At 44.9% G+C, this 12,375-nt stretch overlaps 1 protein-coding gene across 1 annotated transcript; it reads left to right on the top strand.

Annotated features, from left to right (window-relative positions):
• Positions 1-53: 53 nt before the first annotated feature.
• LOC307200242 (uncharacterized protein C14orf93) lies at positions 54-11,928 on the top strand. Its single transcript, XM_079948662.1, has 7 exons — positions 54-959; positions 4,997-5,651; positions 6,350-6,595; positions 6,787-6,848; positions 7,412-7,515; positions 7,942-8,054; positions 10,337-11,928. Exons 2-7 carry the CDS (start codon positions 5,130-5,132, stop codon positions 10,736-10,738), a joined length of 1,449 nt encoding a protein of 482 aa, XP_079804788.1. The 5' UTR covers positions 54-959; positions 4,997-5,129; the 3' UTR covers positions 10,739-11,928.
• Positions 11,929-12,375: the final 447 nt, after the last annotated feature.

Below are 12,375 nucleotides of genomic sequence, written 5' to 3'. Positions count from 1 at the left end.
TTGCCCTTCGTAGGGATCCCACCCCCTCACCCGCCCCAAATCTATGCTTGTTGAATGTTGACAGTCCTAGATGAAGACGTGCATGCCAATATTAACCCATGCTGGCCCCCTCGCCAAGCATAGCCATCCCAAATACTTTTATGCACCGTTGGATTTTCTGGTTCCCACCCAATTGACGCGAGCGATGTGTGTGCAGTGCGTAGAACCTAATGTGAACAGAAAAGGTTATTGCCAGCTGCAGGGCAGCAGGAATAGAATGAACAAAGCAGCCAAGATGGAGGCGTAGTTTTGTAGAGAGTCGAAAACAAAAGAAACCTTCCTGGGTAAACGGCCTTTCCTTTTCCAAATCTGCTGCCCCCCCATGCTTGTTTAGTGGGTGGAGAGGAAGAAAATTAGGGTTACAGTACACAACAAAATGAGTAAGGCATGGGCCAAGGGGTTTCCTGGATTGGGTCGGGGGGGGGGGTACAGCTGCAAAGGTTGAAGGGAACAGCCGGCAAGAAGGATGAACAGAAGGAGGAAGGCAATGAGATGAAGGCTGTGTGTACACAGGAGCCAAGGGAAGAGCAATAACAGAAACAGTTTGGAGTGAAATAAATATAGAAGAAGAAACACGAGGGACTAGCAGGAGCATGAGAGGAAGGCTTTGAGAAACAAAATAGCATGCAGAAGTAGAGGGTGGCAAGGATCAAAGGGAAGTGTAAATTGGAGGAATAAAAAACAGCCTGATTGTACATGTCCAGGAAAGGGGGAAATTGGCAGTGCCCAGCTAGTCTAGGTGTCCCCTGCTGGGGCCCTGCTCAGGAATGCGTGTGCAGCTTTGGTGTGTGTTTGTGTGCGTACAGGAGATTGGCCAATCAGGGCAGAAGGGGGGAGCACGGGGGTGTGGCGGTTGGCAGCAGGGTGCACATCCTCCCCCTTTGCACACACACGAATACAAAGAGCTGCACGACCTTCCAGTATCCTTTTCCCAGGGACGTGTGGGATGGAATTGGGGGTGGGGGGAAAGGATCTGGGGAGGGATTGAAAATGGAGGCACCCCAATCCCTTGTTTGGCCTTGCCAGGGAAAATATACGCCAAGGGAGAGAGAGGCTTGTATGTGGCAGAATGTGGGAGGGGGGAAAGCAGGAGAGCAGGGATATGCTTGGCAGAAAATATATGTACATGCAGGAACAGAGTAGCTTTGGAGGTTTTTGTACATGGATATAGCGAAGAGAGGGAGAAAGAAGTCTATATAATGCTGAGGAATGGATAAGTGTACAGGAAAATAGGTAACACTCAGATATCATAGATCAAAGATTAGTTTACCCCTCCTAGCCCTTTAACTGCTATGGGGCTTTAAAGAATGGGGGTGGGGGGGAATACCTTTCTTCATTTTATTGTGGATGATGTGAGAATTTTAATGGGAATTAGTAGTGGTCATTAATAACAAGGCAGTTAGTCTGGATTATTTAACGCTGTGTAAAGTAATGTGATTTGGCTGTGATGCTGTAGAGGTAAATGGTGTTTCAAGAAGAGCGGATAGGAAAATAAGTGGAGAGGTGAGGCTGTAAGTATACTAATTAGGCACACAGGATGTGTGTCTACATGATCAGGCTTGCAGAGGAATAATGCATGCATCTGCGTTGGATTTTTTAATCAAATATACCTTCTCTCGTCTCAATCTAATCATGCTTTTGTTTCTACAAGAGGGTGATTAGAAAAGGCACAGGGGGCTTATTCAATATCATTTGGGGTGACAAATATGCTAACATGCATTATTAATTCTTTTGTTCACCCTGTCAGGATTGCTGTAAAGCAGTGAAACGGTGAATTTCCTTTGGCCCAATTTTTCATTAGTGACTGGCTGCGGAATCATTTTGGACTTAAATTAACCTGGAATTAAAGGGTTTTCTTCTTCTTCTTTGGCGATCACTCGTAACCGAGTAAGATTGCCTTCCATGAACATAGTGGAGGCCAAGTCTGGATCCACACCTTTTACAGTGGGGACATAGGTTTGTTTCTGGGTGGGAGTTGATCACAGTGAGGGTTTGCCAAACATGCCTTCCTCTCAGCATGTTTCTCCCTTTCGTCCTGAGTTCGAGTGTCTTCAAAGCCCATGACACCTTTGGTAAAGACTGTTCTCCAATTGGAGTGCTCACAGGCCAGTGTTTCCCAATTGTCGGTGTTTATACTACATTTTTATAGATTTGCCTCAAGAGCCTTTAAACCTCTTTTGTTTACCGCCAGCATTACGCTTTCCATTTTTAAGTTCGGAATAGAGTAGTGTAGTTGCTTTGGAAGACGATAATCAGGCACTCGAACATCAAGACCAGTCCAACGAAGTTAATGTTGAAGAATCATTGCTTCGACACTATTGATCTTTGCTTCTTCCAGTACACTGGCATTAGTTCGCCTGTCTTCCCTGGAATAAAAGAGTACTCTAAGTGTTTAGGACCCTGGGGGGTGTGCTAGCCCTGACATTGCAGTGGGAACATGGCAGCTAATAAATTGGAGGATCTGTATAGTATTTTGTGTGGAAGGGTTGTGTCAGGTGCTTGGGAAGCAGGCGCTGTGAGGCCTGTCAATATTTCCCCTCCCCCAAGTAATAAATTAACCTTCACTTTGAAAGCAAGGGTAAATTAAGAAGGGAAAGACTGGCCACATAATTTTTAAAATTGTGAGTGACACACAAGCCCATTGGGGACAGACAGCTTTGCTAGTCAGGGATACCAGCTGAGGGAGGACTTATAGGGAAAAATACAGTAACTGGGTGGGCAGGGGGGCAATAAAACCCAGCAACAAATGGAGGGAGAAACAATATTATTAGAAAATGAGGATTTAAATGTGGTGGGTTTCTTATTCAAGGCCATGGTTGGTGCCCCTGTGCCAGGACTTGTGCCAGTGGGGCTCGAGTCTTGACATGACCTTGGGCCTGGTCAGCCATTTTGGAAGATACCCCAGTCAAGGCAACTTTTTTTTTTTTTGGAAATCATTTATTTTATACGTTGTTGTCGTTGGTGTGTAATTACTGGGTATTTGACATGTCCTTATATTGGATTTTAAAACGTAGAATATGACCGGCGCCTTTCGCGGGGCCACGGAAAGGAAAGCCCTCGACCACCCAGTGTGGGGAAGGCGGCCTTGAAAAGGGCCCAGCCTCGCGGACCTCCTTAGAGAGCCCCCTTCTCCCCCGTCCATGTTCCTTCCCCCCGCCCCTCGCTCCTATCCCCGGGCCTAGGCGCCACCGTCTGCAACCAATCGGCTCCCTCCTGCTCTTCCGCAATAGCCAATCGGAGAGCGGCGGGGCGGACGGAGGGCTGTGCCGTTCGTACACGACTGCGGCGCTCTTGCTTCTCCTGCGGCCCCCGCCCCCCCAACCCCGGGCGCTGCACACGCGGGATGGAATGCTGGGGAGTGTAGGATTCCAAACCGTTGGGCCGCAGAACCAAACGAGGAGAAGCCCCGGGCACGTTTCTCGCCTTGGGGGTTGCGAATTTTAAATATGCAAAGAGATGCCTTGCATGAACTTTAAAACCACTTTCGAGCAGTTGAAATTGGAAAAGCGGAACAGCTTCCTAGGGATGGGGATGGATAGTTTCCCCTCTCCGCTTTACTTTTCCGCATTATCACCTCAGACTCGGTCCCCTCCTCCGTCTCCAGTTACGGAGATTCAAAAACATTGTCAAAACAAAATAAAAAAATTCCTTCCAGTAGCACCTTAAAGACCAACTAAGTTAGTTCTTGGTATGAGCTTTCGTGTGCATGCACACTTCTTCAGATCAGATGCATGCACACGAAAGCTCATACCAAGAACTGACTTAGTTGGTCTTTAAGGTGCTACTGGAAGGAATTTTTTTATTTTGTTTTGACTATGGCAGACCAACACGGCTACCTATCTGTATCAAAAACATTGGTTCTTCAAGGGCTGTTTGCAAGTGCTTTGCAAGACCTGAATGCACTGCTGGTTAAAAGCAAACTGTACTGTTGAGGAAAAACAAACGTTGCACAGTGTGAACTACAAAAATAAAGCAGAGGTTTCCCCCCACTTTTTTCTTTTGGCAGGGTCTCAGTGCTTCTACAAAGAAATTGAAAAGAGGTAGCCAAAACCCGAACTGCTAGTTCAGCTCTTGAGTTCATTGCAGGACTTTGACTGCCAAAATAATCAATAGATATCGACTGTAAAAGCAATAAGATTTACAAGGGGTCAGCTGTGGGTTAATATAGATCCAAATGGACAAGTCGGGTGGCTGGAAGATAGTGCTGAATCCCTCCTAATGTTAATCACACTGAGCATAAATCTAGATTGGGGCTCACAAACTGATTCATAGTCTGTTGAGTTTTTTTTTATTCAGGTGTTCTGTGGCATGTCTGCCTTAAATATAATGATTTTTGATTGTATTTTAATTGCTTCTTTTATTTCTCAAATTTATTGAATTATAATTTGAATTCTATGGAATCCAAATTGTAATTCAGCCTGATACAATATAAGAAATAAAAGAACAAAGGAAAATGGAGTTTAAAATAATAATAATAATATTTTTTTATTTATACCCCGCCCTCCCCAGCCAAGGCCGGGCTCAGAGCGGCTTACAAGCAATAATAAAAACAAGATGAATGATTACAAACTTAAAAACAAAAATAAAATACAACATTAAAATAATGGAACATTAAAATATTAAAATGTAGCCTCATCGCAGGAGGAGAAGGAAAAGGGAAAAAAAGGGGAAAAAAGAAAATACAGCATCTAGCAAAAAGCATTACAACTGCATCAAGAGATTGGGGAGGGGCAAGTTTCCGAACCACAGATTTAGACATATTAGATTGAATGCAAATATGAAATGGCCTTGCCTGTTGGGTTTGGCTACAGCAGATCTGTATACAGAGGTTAGAGCCTAAATCTAAGCAATTTAGATGATCAGAAGCAGGTAGGTTCAGATGTGCTACAACATGGCTGTCTGCTCCAGTCATACTCTTAGAAATATTTCTTTAATATCTTTCCTCTTGTTTGCTGAGACCCAGCCTTCTGAGCAGTGCCATGGGCATGCCTCTACCGCAAAGCATTCAAGTCCAGATTTGAAGCTCGCCTTGCCTCCTCCAAGAGAACCAGCTGGGGAACACCAAGAATCCCTCATAAACCTGCATCGTCATGTCATTCAGTGCCACAATTTTGTTCTCCCCTCCCAACACCAAAGAGGCAAAATGCTGCTGCTGCACCTGCAAGCAGGAGCCGGGGGCTCAGGCGACTATGCCGCCACCGCCACCATCTTCATCAGGCACCCCTATCACAGTTACAGGCAGTGGGCTAGCGGTACAGTCTTCAGAGCAACTGCTCCATGTCATCTATCAACGTGTAGAGAAGGCAGTGGGCCTTGCTGAGGTGGCGCTGAGCCTGGCCAAGGCCAATAATGAAGCCCTGAGGCGGCTGGAGGAAGAAATGGGGACACTGCGCCGAAGGACGGCCCCTGTCGTCAAAGCCAGCCCCCTGAGTGGTCCTGAGGAGCGGCAAGAGGACAATGAAGAGCAGAATGAGGAGGAACAAGAGGCCGAAGGCTTCAGAACTGGCGTCCAGGTGGTCATTGAAGAGCTGCGGCAGCTGGGAGCGGCGGCAGGGCCACCTGGACACTTGGGTTTCTCGCCTGTGCATCTGGGGCCTGGGGCGCTTGGCGGGGTATGTAGGCTGAAGATTAAGAGCTTCTTTGTCCCTCCCACCCCACAAAATACACACAGTCCCCATGTCCCTCCGGTCAGACACAGATGGGCTCATGAATATTTGATGGCATCTCTCGCCTCCTCTGCCAATGACCTGCTCAGGAGAGATGCATTCTGGGAGCCATGCCAATTTCTGCTCTGCTGTTGTGGCCTGGGGTTGGGGGGCACTGGCAAGAGCTAAAAGTATATGTGTATTTGTATATGTGATACCAAAGCTGGTACGGGAGCCAGGCTGGAGCTGTTTGCGATGATTAAGGGGCATTGGCAACGTTGTGATTGGCAGACGTTCTAATGGGTTAGTGTTAGAATGTTTTCATATATATGGGGCTATGAGAAGTGCCTTTGAGCCTTCCGTACCACTTGAGCCAACTATGAACTTTTGTCAGTGCAAGATAAAAAGAGGCTTTAAAATTCAGCTATGTGTTTTGGCCATTATGCACTTGTGTTTGCAGGCCAATGAGTTTTGTGTGTGTGTGTGAAAACACACAAAAGAAGGTCTGGAGGAACTTTAAAGGATAGTAGAGCAGAAATTAATTAAAGGCCCAAATTTTGAGTCAGAGCTGTAGAATTGGAATAGCAGCTGCAATAGGAAGAGTAGCTGCAGTTTGGAATGAAGGATATCATATTAAGTTGTACAAGTCTTTTTCTTGTTCTCAGGGAGCAGAAGAATCACCCGCAGTAGATGTCTCCATTCAGCGGGTCTATGCCACACCACCTTCCCCCTCCTCTCAGCCTCTGGATGATCCTTCTCTCTCCTGCCCAGAGGTATCCCCCAACAGCATCACCTTGGAGGACAACATGCGCGGGGAGCCACGTTTCTCTTTGGGCTTTGCAAGTCTTCCTTGTAGAAACCGAAGCATGGGACAGAAGAATGCAAGGCGCAAGAGGGACTTGGTGCTCTCGGTTAGTTGCCTTAGATAGCTGCCACATATTGGAGCTTGTGTCTCACAAGGAACTTGGCATGGGCCCAGCAGCTTAGACACTGCAAAGCTTATTTTAATTAACTTTCTGGGGCGTGCTGCTCTGTTTTAATAGCTTGGGGTTTGCAGAGTTACTGTGGAGGGGCACTTATCTCTTTCTGTTTACTCTCCCAGAAACTGGTCCATAATGTCCACAACCACATCACCAATGACAAGAGGTTTGATGGCTCTGAGAGGTGAGCTCTGGGTGGGATTGGCAAATAAGATAAGGAAGAGTAACTGCAAAGGAAAGATAGCCAACAAGTGTGGCTTCTCTTCTCACTGTGTCGTGATGGGAGAAGGAAGTTGCATGGATCAAGCTGGTCTTTTCTGCATAGCTAATAGAAGCACAGAACGCCTTTATTGATCTGGCAACCCATGTTCCCACTGAAATTAATCTCAACATCCTGAATAGTCAGCCTTCATTATTATTATCCCTTATTAAGGCACCTTAATAACGTTCAGGTTATTAATGCTTATATAGGGCCAACTGTTTGCAACGTGCTTTATAAACTACAAGAGGAGAGGTCTCTGCCTTAAGGGCTTGTAATATAGAATGCAACACATGGGAGGCAACAGGAAGGAGAAGAAGGAGAGAGTCATGGTAAAGATGGGAGAATAATGTGCTTACGGTTAGTTAGATTATGGTATGAGGACTTGGAGGTTGTGCTGAAGGCATTGCTAAAAATATGGGTTTTGAAGATGGATTTGTTCTAGTCTTTACGATTCTCCATTCTCTTCCTCTCTCCCCCCACCCCAGCATTAAATCTTCATGGAATATCTCTGTAGTGAAATTCTTGCTGGAGAAACTGAAGCATGAATTGGTATCAAATCACCACAATTACACTGACAAAGAACTAAAAGGTAAGATGAGGGTGAATAAAAACACTTCACTTGTTTCATGTCTGGATTTTATTGTTAGAACATACCTAGAACATTTTTACCTGTTGAGTAATCCTTATACACTTTGCTGGTAAATTTTACTCCAGGTCTGAAAATAAATATCTCTCTTGGCGTTCACTCTGGAACTTACTGCTGCTGCTGTTGTTGTGATATTTGTCAGTCACTTTTCTCAGACAGTGACTAAAGTGACTTATGTTGGAGCCACCCTTCAAATTAGGAGCCAAATATCCCAGGTAAAGAGAAAAGTCTTTACCTTCTGGTGACATTGAAATGCTGGCTGTTCATATACACAGACATGCAAACATAAATATCCTCTGGTCACTCAAATGTGCCCCGGTTCCTGCTTTTCATGGCTGCAATTGCTTTGCCCACTTTTTGTTCTGTTAGGTGCTTGTGTGGCCTACTTTCTAACCAAACGACGTGAGTATCGCAACTCTCTGAATCCCTTCAAAGGACTCAAGGAGAAGGAGGAGAAGAAACTACGAAGTAGACGCTACCGGGTAAGGGACCAATCCATTATTCTGAGGAAGTATTTCTCCCGTATTATCTCAACGCTACATTATCTACCAAAAATAGTTTTTTGCCCCTCTTCTTATTTAAGCCCAAATGCATTCCTCCATCAATTCCAAAAATCACACTGAAGCGGAGTAGGAAATGGCATTTATATTCTGGTTAGAAACATAAAGAAGCAACACTGTATATGACAGGTGAAGGAATAGGTTTGGTGCACTAAGAAAGTTCTTAATATTTAGCTGGAATTCTCTTCCTTGTAATTTGAACTGTAGGTTCATATCCTATTCCCTGGAAATTTGCTCTGTCATCTATGACAGACCTTCAAATATTTAAAGATGGCTTCTTATGCTCCAGGCTAAACATACCACAACTCCTTCCGAATTTTCATTACAGGGCTGGTCTCTAGGCCCATTTCATCTCTGCTCAACACACTCCGGTTGTTGAATGGGATGGGTTGCTTAACAGTGGAACAGACCTGCCTCAGAAGTTGGACTCTTTGTTTTTTATGCCGAAAGCAGATGGCTATCAGGGATGCTATAGCAGAGAATTTCCTGCATTGGTAGGGGGATTTGACTTAGCCCTCCAGATGTTGTTAAACAACAACTTCCCATCAGCCCCAACAAGCATGGCCTATGACCATGGATGGTGGAAGTTGTAGTTTAACAACCTCTGGAGGGCCAGAGATTCCCCACTCATAGATCTTTGGGGTCCTTTCTAACCCTGATTATATAAGGCAGCTTAGAACAGGCTACATGTAGTGGGAACTGCTCTATATCTTCAGTGAACTATGTGATGTTGAAATTACTTGAAGTAAATATATGTTCAAGCTGCTGCAAAGACATTCCATCAGTTTCATCAAGCAGTTTAGGTGTTAAGTAACTCAGATTTCCTAGTTAATAAGTGCATGTTTCCTTCTCAGCTGTGACTTACATAACATTTGAGTTCTGACTGTTCTTGGATTCCAGCCGTAACGACATTTCCTCAGACAACACCATTTCATTCCCCTTTTTATAACCTGATCCTAACTAAGAAGTAAATGGCACTGTGTTCAATGGAGCTTACTCCTTAAGGCTGTCATCTTATGTACACTTCTAGCGAATAAGCCCTACGAGCTGCGGTGAGACTTACATCTGAGTTAAATATGCCTATGCTTTATGGAAAGTTGCCAAAGGTAACCGGAGACGGTTTACAAAATGTTATGGAAGTTTTAGAAGTGATTTAACTGGTAAAATCCTTAATGAGTAGTGCTATCCTATGTCTGCTTAGAAGTCCTTTTGACTCTAATAGGGCGTAATCCTGGGTAGGTTAGGATTGCAACTGAAATGTTATTTTTTAAAGACTGCAGTCTCATGCACATACATAAGGTAATCCCATTGGAAAAAGTGTGACTTCTGAATAAATACGCACAGGATTGGTCTGTTAGCAGGGTGAGAGGATTCTCTCAGTCAAAAATAAATTACTTGATCAAAGTTGTTAAACAAACTACTATTCATTCTAATTAGCTTCCTACCTAGCAGTTCGTTCCTAAGTGTATTTACTCAGACATAAGGCCCATTGAGTTCAATATGGCTTATTTGCAAGTGTCGGCTTCTAAGACAGCAGCCTAAAACAGAAAAAAAAGGAAGAAGACAAAACCAGGGAACTGGATCATTATGCCTGCATCCCACTTGTTTTCCAATATCATTTATCAAAGCAGTGCTAGTCTTCCTTTAAAAAGAAAGAAAAATGAAGCCTGCCTCAGAGTAAAGCTTCACTCTCTTCGGAGACCTCCCTGTAGCAGAAGAGACTTTCCTTCACCCAGGGGAGCAGACACTCGGGTGGTGGGGCAAATGAGCCCATCAACCCACAGCTGCCAAGAGGTGTTTGCATTATAAACTGCAGGCCTTGGAGCATGTGTTCTATTTCTGCTGCAGAGACGATTCCCAAGCTAGCTTGTCAAATGCTGGGCAGCAGAAAGCTATGATTTTCAGACACATGCCACAGAGCGGGTTCCACTTTTTAAAAGACACTGGGCAGCAAGCAAGCAAATTCTTAAGGTGGTGGGAGCCTGCAATATGGCAGGCCCGGGTAGAGCTGAGTTTTGGAGTCCTCCAACACTAGGGGGAGGACAAAATGGGGGGAAGGTATATGATAGAGGAGTTTGGGGGCAGGGAGAGACATTTGGGAAAGACAGACCAGTGAGGACAGATGGGGTGAGTAATTGCAGAGGCGTAGGCAAAGATGATATTCTTAGAATGACTAATTAGGCTTCATTTTGTCTTACCATTAGCTTTTTGCAAATCGTTCAGGGGTGGCGCGTCTGCTGGGCCCTGAAGAGCAGCGTTTGTGGCAAGGTGTGACAGAGGAGCTCATGTCAGATGAGGAAGACAGCCTAAGTGAGCCAGGTGTGTGGGTGGCACGCCCCCCACGATTCCGCGCTACCCCTCTCACTCAGCTTTGCTACCGACTTGATGCCAACTCAAAGCATGGCACCAAAGCTAACCGGGTTTATGGGTCGCCCTCTGACCGCCTGCCCTCCGCTGAAGCTCAGCTCCTGCCCTTGCACCTCTTCAACCCCCATTTTCAAGAGGAAGGAGCCAGGGCGGGCACACCGCCTAGGCCGCCCAGCCACAAAGGCTTTTGTCCTGACCTCAGCTCATTCGTTGAGATCAAAGTGGAAAAGGATGAGTGACCTGAGAATGCTGATTGTGTTTAATATGGCAGCCAAAAGGAAGACAAGGAGAGAATACAGGATCACCACCAGCTGAACTCAGTATCTTCCCAAAGAGGAGGAGGGAAGCAAATTGCCTGTCATGCGCCAGGTTGCGTTTGTGGGCTGAGACGCATCTTCGCTCCATAAGGTGCTATTACTTCTAGGTCATGATAGAGAAGAAATGGAGGATAGAGAGGGACACCACTGGGAAAAGGAGCCCTTCACAAAGATGTGGCTGTTTGGTCTATACCCTACAGGTTGACGGTGTGAACATGAAGAGTACAACGTTGCAAAGGGAATTAAGTCTTTTCTGAGCCTTCAATAAAAGCAACCTTCAAAAAAAATAGGAATTTCCGTAAAAACTGACTACATTATGGACTGGGTGGATCAGAAACTTTGGAGAACCTTTCACATTACAAAACTACTCTCTGTTATACTATTGAGTTAACAGTAGCGCAAAAAAATGATAATAATGTCTGAGACGTTTTCTGAAATTATGGGGATTGCTCATTGCTTAGTCAAACTGCTTTTGGGACCACAAGAGTTAAGAGAACACTTAGAGTGCTTCTTAGTTGACTCTTCATTGATAGCAATGCTTTTAAATTAGAAACATTTAGTGATACCAAGTTGACTGTTCTCACCTGTATGTGTGAAAACATTAGGCAGGTGTGTATTTTATTCCTTCATAAACCCCCTCCTAGTTGCAGAGTTCCTATTCCTCCCTCTCATTTGCAGGAAGAGTTAAAATCTTGTGTAGGAACGCGAAGAAGAGCTAAGAAACAACACTCCTGGTTTTTATTATTGCATTGTTGTGATAACTTCCCCTTTGCTAGGTTTCAGGAATGGCTCTCTATTGTCAAACTCCAAGTCCCCTACAACAGGAGATAAAAAATATCTCTGGCTTTTACCAACAGTAAAACACCAGGCTTTTTGGTTGTTGTTTTTTTAAAAAACATTTGCATATGTTAATTCACATAAATGTACACTAATTAATTTCCAGAGGATTAGCTGTGCTAGAATGTTGCAGCCAAAACAGCGAAGAGTCATTAACACTTCATGCATCTGATGAAGTGGACTCTAGTTCACAAAAGTTTATGCCGCCATAAGTGTGTTAAGGTGCCACGAGACTCTTCATTGTTCTTTCTAAGTAAAAGTACGTGTTGACTTGCCTGGCTCAAGTTTTTAAAAGAATTTGTTTCAAATTAACTATGTGTCAGTCTTACCACTGACCTGTCATTAAACTATGGCACTGGCTCCCACGGGAGGCAGTGATGGCCACCAACTAATACTGGCTATAAAAGAGGATTGGACAAATTCATGGAGGAGGCTGATGTTGGCTCTACTAGCCATGATGGCTATGCTCTGCCTCCACAGCTAGAGTCCGTAATGCTTCTGAGGAGGGCTCTTCTGCTTGGATCCTGTTTGTGGGTTTCTCATGGGCACCCGGCTAGCTGCTGTGAGAACAGGATGCTGGACTAAATGGCCCATTGGCCTGATCCAGCAAGCTCTTCTCATGTTCCTATGTACATGGATGGACTTATGAGAAACATATTTTAGAGGGTGCTGTCAGGTGTGCAGACATTGGGGGTACAAAACAGCCCCCCAAAAGAGGGCCA

This window comes from Podarcis cretensis, assembly GCF_951804945.1.
Source record: "Podarcis cretensis genome assembly, chromosome: 13".
NCBI lineage: Eukaryota > Metazoa > Chordata > Lepidosauria > Squamata > Lacertidae > Podarcis > Podarcis cretensis.
The sequence above is the reverse complement of the archived record's forward strand: the minus strand, read 5'-3'. Positions and strand labels throughout refer to the sequence as shown.

Coding starts and splice junctions, on each gene's coding strand:
- LOC307200242 (XM_079948662.1), top strand. CDS start 5,130: ATGTCATTCAGTGCCACAATTTTGTTCTCCCCTCCCAACACCAAAGAG. Junction 5,652..6,349: donor GGCCTGGGGCGCTTGGCGGG/GTATGTAGGCTG, acceptor TCTTGTTCTCAG/GGAGCAGAAGAATCACCCGC. Junction 6,849..7,411: donor AGGTTTGATGGCTCTGAGAG/GTGAGCTCTGGG, acceptor CCCCCACCCCAG/CATTAAATCTTCATGGAATA.